Source organism: Erpetoichthys calabaricus, chromosome 12, assembly GCF_900747795.2.
Source record: "Erpetoichthys calabaricus chromosome 12, fErpCal1.3, whole genome shotgun sequence".
NCBI classification, from domain to species: Eukaryota; Metazoa; Chordata; class Cladistia; order Polypteriformes; family Polypteridae; genus Erpetoichthys; species Erpetoichthys calabaricus.
The window spans coordinates 95,776,159-95,789,483 of NC_041405.2; the positions used below are offsets into that span (position 1 = coordinate 95,776,159).

At 35.8% G+C, this 13,325-nt stretch overlaps 1 protein-coding gene across 6 annotated transcripts in view; it reads left to right on the top strand.

Annotated features, from left to right (window-relative positions):
• The window catches only part of diaph2 (diaphanous-related formin 2), a 1,308,662-nt gene that overhangs the window by 461,325 nt on the left and 834,012 nt on the right, over nucleotides 1-13,325 (top strand). For all 6 annotated transcript variants that reach the window (XM_028815924.2, XM_051935345.1, XM_051935346.1 and 3 more), the window contains one exon: nucleotides 5,434-5,754. In XM_028815924.2, the coding sequence (XP_028671757.2) occupies nucleotides 5,434-5,754 (321 nt within the window). The remainder of the gene's footprint in view (nucleotides 1-5,433; nucleotides 5,755-13,325) is intronic.

The following is a 13,325-nucleotide window of genomic DNA, read 5'->3' on the forward strand; positions in this document are numbered from 1 at the left end:
TGAAATATGTTGTATACTTGTTCAATGGAATTGAATAACTTGTTGTTTGAACATTAGACAAGATAAAGATCATATTTTATTTATATTTTGACACAGCAGGGACTGCACCTAATTTCGTTGTATTTGTGACAGTGATAATAAAGATATTCTAATTCTGATATCACCACTAAAATCTCAGTAATGCTTGGTGTCAGGCTAAATACAATTTACATCCTTAGGTATGAGATACTATTAGGCATATGCAGATTTAGAAAATGGATTGATTTATTGACATCAATACTATCGTCCATCAGTAGTCGCTCAGCACCATCTGTTGGAGTGCTACAGTGCAGGTGATGTACAAATGGCCTGTGCAAAAAAAAAAAAGTGGAGGGGACCAAATGATTTTAGACCAAAAATGTTGTAATCAATTCAAATAAATTTTCTGTCTTGTCCCTGTGGTAGTATCTTGTAAATCATTTAGGTAGTAGGTGAGAGTAATAACTTAGGCAATATGAGTTTCTGTTTTATCAAAATGCCATTACCTTAACCTGATACATTTGTTTTCTTTAATTTTTTTGCCTCTGAATAATCTGAACTTTTGTGATATTGAAATAAAACATGTCTCTGAGTGGGTAGTAGTTGATGATTAGTATAAAGGCAGAATTGATTGATTATACTGTACATTTAAATATATTGCTTTGAAATGTTCAAAAGGGCACAACTTTGACAAGTATTTGATTGTCAATTTACAATAGGTTCAATTTAGATTCAAAAGATATTTAGTCTTTTGAAAAAACTGCTTTACTGTGCTTACAATATTATGATTTAAATGTTGAAGACCTATGGTAATAGAAGTGGCTGTAGTACTCTCATGTCCATAGAGTAGGGTGACATTTCTACTTGCATGACTGATGAATGTACAGCAAGTCGTCACTCTTATAAATGTTCTTATTTATACTCCTGCCTGACTTTAAAATTTATCTTTCTAGCACTTCAAACCAATTTCCTGTTTGTAACATTACATCCAGAACACCCTAACACTCATCTACAGCATTTCATCTAGATTATACTTTTAAAAGCTAGAGCATTTTGCTGCAATTAATATGCCACCCAGCTCATTATTACAGATTGATTATCTTTGGTAGAAATATCAATGCATATGGTGAGTCAGTGTGAAATATTATACCCCCTTTAAATCTAATTTTAAAATCTGGAGCAAAAAGTGTTTAATTCCTACTGCACGGTTGTAAATGTTTTCTCACATGTTCTAGAAAAAGAAGGATTAAAATACGAATGAATCTCGGTCATCATCAGGTATAAAACATTGAAAATGTATTTAAATTGGTGACAGACTTGTTAAAGGATTTACCCATTTATATCTTTATATTTAAATTGAGGAAACAACTACAGTAGTTTAATATGTACATTTTGTTTTATCAAGACCGGAAAAGGTTTATTGCTGTGATCTACTGAGCTGGCAGAAATGCAGTCTTCTGTTGTCCCCTTGCAGAATTAACAAGTCTTACTATTGTGACTTTAGCTTTCGACTACAGTATCAAGTTATTTACAATGAATACCGTATCTGACTTAAACAAAAATATATAGTGAACACTGTGTGCCTGGATTTGAAGTGTCACCTTCAGCCGAATTTGTTATTGTGTTACATCACTATATCCTTACACCTCACAAAGTTAGATTTGAAATGTGAAGTGTATATTCAACCATTTTAAAGAAAACAAAAAATGATGTTTGCAGGACATTTACTGTGTAGTATATGGCATTCAGTTAATTTCCTTGTTACTCTCCATATTGACTTTAAATCACATATTGATAACATCACCTTAACATAAAACATTTTTACAGTAATAATTTAGAAGTCTGCCAGTTAGTTACTCAGACTGTAAACTTTACTGTAATTAAATTTTATTATAACTTATATATCCAGCTGCGCTTATTCATTAAAACAATATGTGCAGACTCATTCATGTCTCAGTGAAAACTTTTTCAAAATAAATACAAATATTTCAGATCCTTTTTTGACAAGTAAGAAAACTGCTTCTTTGTAACAGTGACAGTGAGAGCTGATTGCAATTGCAAGTCACAGAAAAACCTGGGGGAGTGATAACTCCATGCAATATTCAGACTTCAGATATGTGCACAACATGTGGTTGTCATTTTCCATCTAACAATGAGGCAGCTTATCCAACAAAATGCCAATCAGAATAAGAATACTCAAGTCAAACAACAGCTGGCATGGCGGCAGCTGATCTTTGACTTTTGTGTGTGTGTGTGTTCAGTATACAGTATGTGAATAAAATGATTTACCCTATTTAATAGGATGAATCCCTGTTGACACAATGGCCTGATTGTTGAACCTTCATTCAAAAACATAATCATAAATAATGTATAATACCAGTGAAATACTTAACAGAAATAAAAAAAATGGAATCTGGAATTTTAACAGTTATCTTTTTAAATGTGAGAAATAAAGGATAGTTTTGGTGTTTCAAAATCTGGAGACTTTCAATGTGGCAGAAAAAAACACAGCCTTTTCTAGTTAAATCTTGTTACTTAACACTAGTACCATGGTGTAGTTAATCGAAGGGGAAAACGTTCAGTATTATAAAATTGTGCTGTTTATTAAGAAAGTTTTTAAACACAAACTCTCTATGATCACATTACATTTGAGAGCTTTTAAACATATTGTATTATAGTATACTTTTGTTTTGTGAGTGATCTTCTGCATCTCATTGATCAATTTTTAAATAGACATTCTTTAGTTTGGTAGTGCTTCAGGATGATTGACTGAAACCCTCCTCTGCTTATAGGCCTACTAACTTAAAATGTGTTATATCCAAATTGTTTTGCAACACAACTCATTAGCTACTGCATATTAACAGCTAAAATATTCAGGTATAAATGATTGATATAGTTGTAGTGATTCTGGATATTGACTAGTATCTAGTAAAAATAACAATACTAATAATACCTTTTAGTTGTATGATTGTTTAGAAGAGCAACAGGAGGTTAACAGATAGTCAAAACAATAGTATTTTTTATTTATTTCAGATTAGTGAACTTAAAAAATATGTACTGCATTTCTTTTCTTATGCTAATGTGAGTTACTTCATGCACTAAATAAATCCAGATTGCAATGATATTTGTGTGGCAGGCATTTCCATCACTTATCTTTTGCATTACATGATAAATGCAGAATTGTCTTACATCGTGGAATGTTAGTGTGTTTAATTGTAACTGTACTTACTAGGACTGTGGCAACAGTTGTTCCCAAAACAATGTTTCTGTTTTACGTCTACTTGTTTTAAGTTTTAAGAGAGAGGTTATATTAATTATAAAAGGCCACAAATTAGATGCTGTCAGGTTTTTTTATATATAGTACATGCTAATGACCCATAGAAATTTGGGCTTTACCTCCAAATAATGAAATAAACTGATGTTTTTACATTTACATTTATTTGCTTGGCAGTTGCTTTTATCCAAAGCGACTTACAAAAGAAGCTAACATAATCAAGTAGCATTAGGCTATGGCCTGTTTGTTCAGCAAATGTAGTAGGACAGGTAACACAAAATTGATTGCCACAAGTGAAAAAGATGTAAAAACTTATAAATATATAATCATGGATTACAATCAATAAAGCAATTAAACTTAATCTAATAACAAATTAACCAATAATATAAAATATCACAAAGCAAAGTTTTTTTTTTTCCAATCAATCCGACAGATATTCATAGAACAGATGGGTTTTCAATTGTTTCTTAAGTACACTGATGGATGTGAGCAGCTTGTTCCACCAACTAGGAACTATACAGGAAAAGAGTCTGGATTGAGATATGATACCACGCAGAGGCGGCATCACCAGACGCTGTTCTCAGACAGAGTAGGTGAGAAGGAGTATATGACTTCACCTGTGTCTCTATATACACAAGTGCTGACCCATAGACTACTCTTTAGGCAAGCATCAGGGATCTGAACTTAATTCATGCTGCTACAGGGAGCCAATGTAGTGACCTGAAGAGAGGAGTGACATGTGTCCGTCTCGGACATACAAGATGGGCTGCTGCAAATATGAACATATCTCACCAATCCTTCGGTCACTTCATTGGCTCCCTATCCATCTCCGTATCGAATACAAACTCTGTTTGTTTACTCACCAATGTATCCATGGAAATGCTCCACAATATCTTAAAGAACTCCTTATATTACAATCCACTACAAGAAACCTCTGTTTTACAAATACCTACCGCCTTTGCCCCCCTGTGACCAAACTTCATACAATGGGAGACCAAGCCTTTGCAGCCGCTGCTCCACGGTTCTGGAATGTCCTACCAGAGAGCCTAAGAACACAGCAGATTGTGGGCTGTTTTAAAAAACAGCTAAAGACTTTTCTATGTAGGAAAGCTTATTAACAAGAATGCTATAATTATTTTTGTTTTATCTCTGTTTTTATTGTGCCTTGCCTTTGTTTAATTTTTTTATGTTGCACTTTGAGATTTACTGCTAATGTAAAGTGCCCCTATAAATAAAATGCATTATTATTATTATTATTATTATTTTGGACCATCAGCAGCGGCTTGATAGCACATGCGGGTAACTCCTGCCAGGAGCAAGTTGCAGTAGTCCAGATGCGACAAGACCAAAGCCTGGACCAGAAGGTGCGCTGCATACTCTGCCAGATAAAGTCTGATCTTATGGATCTTTTTCTTTCTGATGAATTATAATCCAACAAATGTGTTCAAACAAGGACACAGAAAAACTTTTACTTACTTTATACTTTTATCAAAATGATAAAGTGACTTTCTATATTTTAAAATGCATAATTTTAAGTCATAAATTAATATGCTCCACAAACTTCACTAAATAGGTCAATATTCCTTTATTGTTCTGTTGCCCCCTACTGTACAATGTCAGGGCCTAATATCTGGTGAGACTTTGGTCTTATAATTAAGACTTTTTATTTCACCGAATGCTTTTTTTGTGCCTCACTTTCTACCTGGAGATTTCCTTTCTCCTTTTTCTTTTAATACATCTGACCTAGTTTTCTATCCACTACTCTATTAGTTAGGTGGAGATACATTAGTAATGGTACCTTTGGGTGTTGACCTTTGGTTTGCAATGAAAATCTGAGTGACTTGTGAAATGTTTCGGTATCTCTAACAGCTTGTTTATGTAGAGTCACTCTAGGAGTTGAGCTGAAGTTGACACACTGATACTATTTATTGCAAGCAGGCAGAGATGTGTTCTGGCTTTGGATTTTTATTTTTTTGTTTCTTATGGAGCTCTTCAATCATACACCATACATGTTGCTATTTTATCAAGACACATTTTCTTTTTAAATGAGATTGACATTAAACAAACATCATTGGCAGGATGCAAAAGGATTACCTGTTTTATATCAAATAAATATTAAATTTTGTCTCTCTCTTTTTTAGGGTCCTAAGGCATCAGTTGCTGGTGCTATTCCACCCCCTCCACCTCCTCCAGGAGGAGCACCACCTCCACCCCCACCTCCACCTCCTCCTGGGGGTTGCCCACCTCCTCCACCCCCTTTACCATGTGGTATGCCACCTCCACCGCCTCCACCCCCTGGTATGGGGCCTCCACCACCTCCTGGTCTCCCTGGTATGCCTCCGCCACCACCACTTTTTGGGGGACCCCCACCACCTCCTGTACAAGAAAAGCTACCTTATGGCCTCAAACCTAAGAAGCTTTACAAGCCTGAAATCACAATGAAGAGGATTAATTGGTCCAAGGTATTTGGTATTCCTTTTGACTTTTATTAATTAATTGAATTACAGTTGTATCAAGGTTTTAAAATGTTGCAGTAAGATGCAATAGCTAGCTGTACTATTTGTGGCTTTACAGATTTATTATTGTGATCGTTTGTATGCGTTCTAGCTCACAAGATTTTTTTTTCTTTTTCTCTTTATTGATGGTATATCTTATTGCACAACATCATGCTTCTGCAGATATGTTTCACTTTATTAATGTTCTATTTTAATACACCAGAGCAAAAAGAATCAAATTTTAGGTATGCATGTGTCTTTAGGCAATGGCACACACTGACATACTGTAATTGTTTTCTGTTTTATTTTGAAATGTACTGTAATTACATAAGTGAACAGTCAACACAGATTTAGACAAGATGGATCATGTTTTACTACCGTGGTAAAAATTGCTAAAATTTTATAAGGAAACTTAAGAAAGTGATCTTAGTGATATATATACACAACATAATGTATTCTTATTTTCAGAAAGCTTTTGATTGGAAGCCTAATGAGAGGCTAATGAACAAACTTCATGAAGTTGAAATTTAGAGCTCAATTTAAGGATGGCTGCAAAGCTGACTTAAATGCAGAAAGCAACTGTTCTTTAATTTAGGTAATAATGTTGAAAGTGGGGTCCCTCATAGGTGATTTCCTCAGGCCAGTAATTGCTGACATTTATATACAATAATATTCATAAAACATGACTGATATTGGTTTACAGACAGACATTTGAAAATCCTATAAGTACTTAGTAGTTTTTTAAATGTGAAGTAAAAGTGGGTGTAGGTTAAGGCACCTAAAACTGTTTCTGATCCTGAAAGTTCCATAAAAATGAATGCTTTGTTGTGAGCTTTATAGCTGCATGATTAACACTCTTGGTGCCACTCCAAGTAAGCAAATAAACAGCATTAAAAATATAAAAGTAAGTTAAAGGTAATAAATAATAAAACATTTTACTGATCTAAGCTTCTACTGGGTACTGAACATTAATTTTATGCTGGCATAGCGTACCCACTTTCCCTCATTTTCATCCTCATCTTCTTATTTCAGTCCTTACTCTGACTACATTCACATTTGACATTTGTCATCAGTGCAATAAGCCCTTGCACAGAACTCACTTTTTAACCCCTTAAGGTCAATAGAGATGCCAAGAGATGGTAGAGGCCTACCAGCATATTGGAGTCACTACAACAGAATCCCTGCTAGCAACTATAGCTACAAATTGCAAAAGAAAAAGTTGAAAACTTTCCCTTCACCGTAACATACAGGTGCCCGTCAACTCCTGTTTACTTAGGCATTCGTAACAATATTATAATCCTTCTCATAATGCTGCTTTCAGCTGTATTGCTAGATAACTTTTTTTAATCATATGGCCCCTCGGCTATAGAACAGTCTTTATGAAAATAAGAGAAAATCTGTAAAAACTAAAAAAGCCAAGGGCATTGTCAAATGCAGACACATTTTAGCATATCACTGATATTTGGACAAGTGATTGTGGGATTGTACATGGACTTGAAGAAATTTTAATGTAATTACTTTACCTTTAAAAACAGGTTACCTTTAGAGAAAGGTGCACAATTAATAAAGGGCATTGCAGGGGTTTCTCAGCCAATGAGCTATACGACCTTACCAGAACCTATAGGAAGTCCACAGGGAGTACTGAGTAGACATTACATTAGGTATTCACTTTTTTCGTTAAACATTTAGAGCAGAGAAATTAAGATAGAGTACTAGTTAGTGTTTTCCTGCTATTTACTCCATGTTGTTTCAAGAGGATTTTTGTCAAAATCATTCTAAGAGTAATAGTCTTTTGTGAAGCTGGATAAAGCTTCAAAGGTAGTTCTGCTAGATCTCATAGCAAAAAACAGCTTTCATGAAAAATTATATATTTCTTCCAATTTAACATGTTTTACAGTGTAGTGATCCCAACATGGACTCATCAAGATTGATGCTGTGCATGGGTCATTGTTCAATGGAAAGAGAAGCACTCCTGTTGGTTTTTGCCTCCCCTGTCTTATGTTAGTACCTAGCTATTAACAATGTGGGTAGTTAGTCTTTTTATTGGCGTTTGTTGAATTTTGTTACCTTACTTTACCTTGAATACTGATTTGTTCAATGCCCTATTAAAAGTGCTAAAATGTGAAACTCACAGTTTAGTTAAACATGTATTTACATTAAAAGTATAGCCATTGTCTGAGCTTATGGTGAGTGAATGTATTCAGTAAATGTTCTGTTTTCTGGCAATATCATAGTAGCATTATCTTCATTTTCATTCTGCTTACCTTGGTGGGATTCAAGGTGGCAAAACACTGAACTTGATTAGCGATGTCACCCCCTATATATGTACCTTCTTTGTCTCTTGAGGAATTCCCTGATGCTTCCAGTCCAGATGAGAGAGTCAGTCTTCTCAGAGTAGGCTGAACCCTGCATTTTTCCCAACAGAGGCACTCAAACTACATGTCCAAACCATCTCAACTGGCTGTTCTCTGTCTGGAGAAACAGTGGTTCTGCTATGAAATCCTTCATCTTTTTGAACTCTTCAATCTTCCAAGAATTTTGGGGAGTTTCACTGGCTTCCTGATAGTCCTCTGTGGATTTAGCATGAACCAATGTGTTTGACATCCAGAATAATTCAAAAATATTGAAACTTCCTGAAAGGCTGCCAGCTTCACTCTGTGTTTTCGGAGTATTCTATTCCAAGGAAGTGTCTTCAGTTGCCAGGGGGAATCTTGTTACATTGTGGATTCCCTTCTCTTTCTCTATGGATACATGCATACATGAATAGAACAAGGTTGATTTAATAAAATAAGTTATATTTTCCCCAAGAATTGGTTTTATAGTGTTGAGAGTTATTACACTGAAAGAAAATTAAATAAGTTCATAAAGAATTTAACTATTGAATCTTTTATGTTTCTCATTGCTAACAATTATTATTGTCACTTGTATGTTTTTTTAAATAGGCACTTAAAAAAAGCAATTTTTCAAGTGACTGTTAAAGTTAATGGTTTGACTTTATACTTCACACTTTTGTGATTCAAGCAGGCATTGCTTCAAGAAGTAAACATATTTCAGTGTGCATTCTTCTGCATTTCTGATAAATTCTGTACATTTAAAAGACCTATATGCCATTCAAGGGCAGTAAGTGTATATCCTGCGTCTGCCCTCTCAACTTCAGCCTGAAATATTTAAATGGTTTTTTGAAGGAATACTGAACAATAAAAATCTAAAAGCCAAGATTGTGAAACAGTTATTAAATGTCAAGGGTAAGCAATCTGACTTTTGCTAGCAAAAGAGAATCTGAATCAATACTACAATATCACTTATTCTCTGCAGTTGCAAACTCAGTGTTGTTTACTTTTTATGCTCAATTAATTATAGATGTGAGATAACTTTAATATATTGGCAGAAAAAAAGAATAGAAAATGTGTGTGTTCAAAGAAGATCCACTAAAAACACGTATTTGCGTTTCCATTTTTTTTTTTACTTGAAATAATAATAAAAATGTACACTTTCTTGAAACCTCTAATTCAGTTCAGAATCATCACATGGGTATTAAGAAAGCAGGTAAAACATTACAAATGTGACAGTCTTGATTATAAAACTGCTCCATCAGCTATAGCAAAGTTGGAACTTTACCCTGTAAATGTTGTGTGTTTATTTCAAACTTTGCTCTTGTGAAGGTAAATTTAGCAGGAATCACATTTTCATCAAGAGGCAAAGTCACTGAAATTTCTGCCTTTTTGAATCTGATCTTATTAAGCACTCAAAGAACAGCAATCTATGGTTATTTGTATGTTTTAATCAGAATAAGAAATATGATTGTTCTGCTGCACTTCTTTCTCTGTTGTCATTAGTGAGAAGATCATGATAAACTCGTAGTTTAGCTTTTTCCCAATTTTATTCTGCATTATGGCATTGTCTTTTTAGCAGACTTATTTTGTGATTTCTCCATGGAGTTTCAGTCTGGAGAAGATTCTTTCTACTTTGACAGGAGAGACTTTATCAGTGGTCCCCTGGAGTTTATTATTAAAATTGTTCACTAGACTATTGCAGGAAAATGATTCAACTCATATGGTTCCCCCAGTAATTATTGTTCAACATGAATTAAACATTACAGAATTCAAAGAAGTGATTAGGTCTAATGTTGCTTTAAGGAAAAAAGCACCTGTTACCAGATTGTCCACTACTGCCTTTTTAAAAAGCGGGAATGTTTTGTATGTCTTACAAGTTTAAATATTTGGCTGTCAAAATCTAAAGACGGTATCTTCCATAGATAGCTATTTCATTAAGAAGTCTTAAGAAGACTTTGTAGTTTGTGTGGTACAATTTAACACTAGGCCTTTGAAAGTGCCAATATATTTTATACGAGCTGAAATACCCAGCATTGCCCGGGAGGAAAATAAAGTGTTTTTTTAAATTGTATGAGAAAAATATAATTAAAAAAACACAACTTTAAAAATAAAAATAAATTAACAAACAATGAAGACTCACTAATATGCTTGTCTTGCGATCTTGTATGTGTGTTATCATCCAGCTGATGCTCAGAATTGGCCAACTCTATTTAATGTCAAAAGCAACAGGGGTACAAACATAAAGAATGATGGCAGTCACCTCCAGTTCGCCGTCTGGTGGTCGTTCCGAGTGTCAACTGGATGATAACATGTATATAAGACCTCAAGATCACCCCCACTCTACCCAGAAGGGGGTGGGTTAGGGTTGATTTCACCCTACAGTATTTTTAGTCGACCATCATGTGTACCAAGTTTCATGAAAATTGCTCCAGCTATTCGGAAGTGATGCTGGAACATACATACATGCACACATACATTGACTTTTTTATATATATATATATATATATATATATATATATATATATATATATATATATATACAGTGCATCCGGAAAGTATTCACAGCGCATCACTTTTTCCACCTTTTGTTATGTTACAGCCTTATTCCAAAATGGATGAAATTCATTTTTTTCCTCAGAATTCTACACACAACACCCCGTAATGACAACGTGAAAAACGTTTACTTGAGGTTTTTGCAAATATATTAAAAATAAAAAAAACTGAGAAATCCCATGTACATAAGTATTCGCAGCCTTTACTCAATACTTTGTCGATGCACCTTTGGCAGCAATTACAGCCTCAAGTCTTTTTGAATATGATGCCACAAGCTTGGCACACATATCCTTGGCCAGTTTCGCCCATTCCTCTTTGCAGCACCTCTCAAGCTCCATCAGGTTGGATGGGAAGTGTCGGTGCACAGCCATTTTAAGATCTCTCCAGAGATGTTCAATCGGATTCAAGTCTGGGCTCTGGCTGGGCCACTCAAGGACATTCACAGAGTTGTCCTGAAGCCACTCCTTTGATATCTTGGCTGTGTGCTTAGGGTCGTTGTCCTGCTGAAAGATGAACCGTCGCCCCAGTCTGAGGTCAAGAGCGCTCTGGAGCAGGTTTTCATCCAGGATGTCTCTGTACATTGCTGCAGTCATCTTTCCCTTTATTCTGACTAGTCTCCCAGTTCCTGCCACTGAAAAACATCCCCACAGCATGATGCTACCACCACCATGCTTCACTGTAGGGATGGTATTGGCCTGGTGATGAGCGTTGCCTGGCTTCCTCCAAACATGATGCCTGGCATTCACATCAAAGAGTTCAATCTTTGTCTCATCAGACCAGAGAATTTTCTTTCTCATGGTCTGAGAGTCCTTCAGGTGCCTTTTGGCAAACTCCAGGCGGGCTGCCATGTGCCTTTTACTAAGGAGTGGCTTCTGTCTGTCCACTCTACCATCAGGCCTGATTGGTGGATTGCTGCAGAGATGGTTGTCCTTCTGGAAGGTTCTCCTCTCTCCACAGAGGACCTCTGGAGCTCTGACAGAGTGACCATCGGGTTCTTGGTCACCTCCCTGACTAAGGCCCTTCTCCCCCAATCGCTCAGTTTAGATGGCCGGCCAGCTCTAGGAAGAGTCCTGGTGGTTTCGAACTTCTTCCACTTACGGATGATGGAGGCCACTGTGCTCATTGGGACCTTCAAAGCAGCAGAAATTTTTCTGTAACCTTCCCCAGATTTGTGTCTCGACACAATCCTGCCTCGGAGGTCTACAGACAATTCCTTTGACTTCATGCTTGGTTTGTGCTCTGACATGAACTGCCAACTGTGGGACCTTATATAGACAGGTGTGTGCCTTTCCAAATCATGTCCAATCAACTGAATTTACCACAGGTGGATTCCAATTAAGCTGCAGAAACATCTCAAGAATGATCAGGGGAAACAGGATGCACCTGAGCTCAATTTTGAGCTTCATGGCAAAGGCTGTGAATACTTATGTACATGTGCTTTCTCAATTTTTTTATTTTTAATAAATTTGCAAAAATCTCAAGTAAACCTTTTTCATGTTGTCATTATGAGGTGTTGTGTGTAGAATTCTGAGGAAAAAAATGAATTTAATCCATTTTGGAATAAGGCTGTAACATAACAAAATGTGGAAAAAGTGATGCACTGTGAATACTTTCTGGATGCACTATATATATATATATATATATATATATATATATATATATATATATATATATATATATATATATATATATATATATCCTACTTCTTAAAATATCAGCTACAAATTCAGTTGTTTCTGCAAAGTCTTTTCATTATTTTATGCTTCTAGACATCTCAGTAAGAGTTTTTCTGGAATTTCAAAGTTTATCATCTCTCATGATATCTATAATCCAATGGGACACTTCTTGTATACTTCACATAGTATATTGCTATGCGGTCTTTTAAAAATGACATTGTGCATGATATGGTGACAGTCTCTGTGCAAAAGGACAGTTTCAAAAGAGACCATCTTAAGATAGGGGTGAGAACTCGTACTGAATGAACATCTCTATACACTAATGTGGGAAGACTACCTGTCCCAGTAGACATACTGTAGCTGTCAGCTTTGTTGGTCTGACCCAGAAGTAACCCTAGTCTAGAGGTTGGAGTGCAACAAATTGAACAGTAGCATACAAGTAAAAACATTTTCCTTGTTATTATCTGAACCTGCTTATCAAATTCAGTATCCTGGTTAGCAGTAGCCCATCTGAGTATCTTTGCTCATAATGCAGGAACCAGTCCTTCACAGTGCACACTTACCTACTTGTAGTCCCGCTCACATTCATTCCAGGCCAATTTACATTCGTTGATCAAATTAATATAACTTACCTCTGTTATCCAGTGAAAAAATGCATGTAGTTTTGGGGAAAATGGTGAATAGACTGTTTTAAACCACGGTGCCACCATGAAATATTTCTCTACCTCTTTGTTTGCAAGTAGATACTCCAACTTGCAGGGAAAATTTTGGGGTTGGTGGCAGGATTGGCATGCCAGCCACTGTAAAAAAAAAAGCAAACAAAAAAACCTCACACCATTCCAATGTAGTGCTGAGGTGTCACCCACTGCACTCGGGTCCCAGTCCAGGTGGGTTGTCATGTGGTGGGTATGGCAACGCGTGGTATTCAGTGCATGCTCCCACCCTCCTCCTCCTCATTGTTTCCTGTGACAAACTG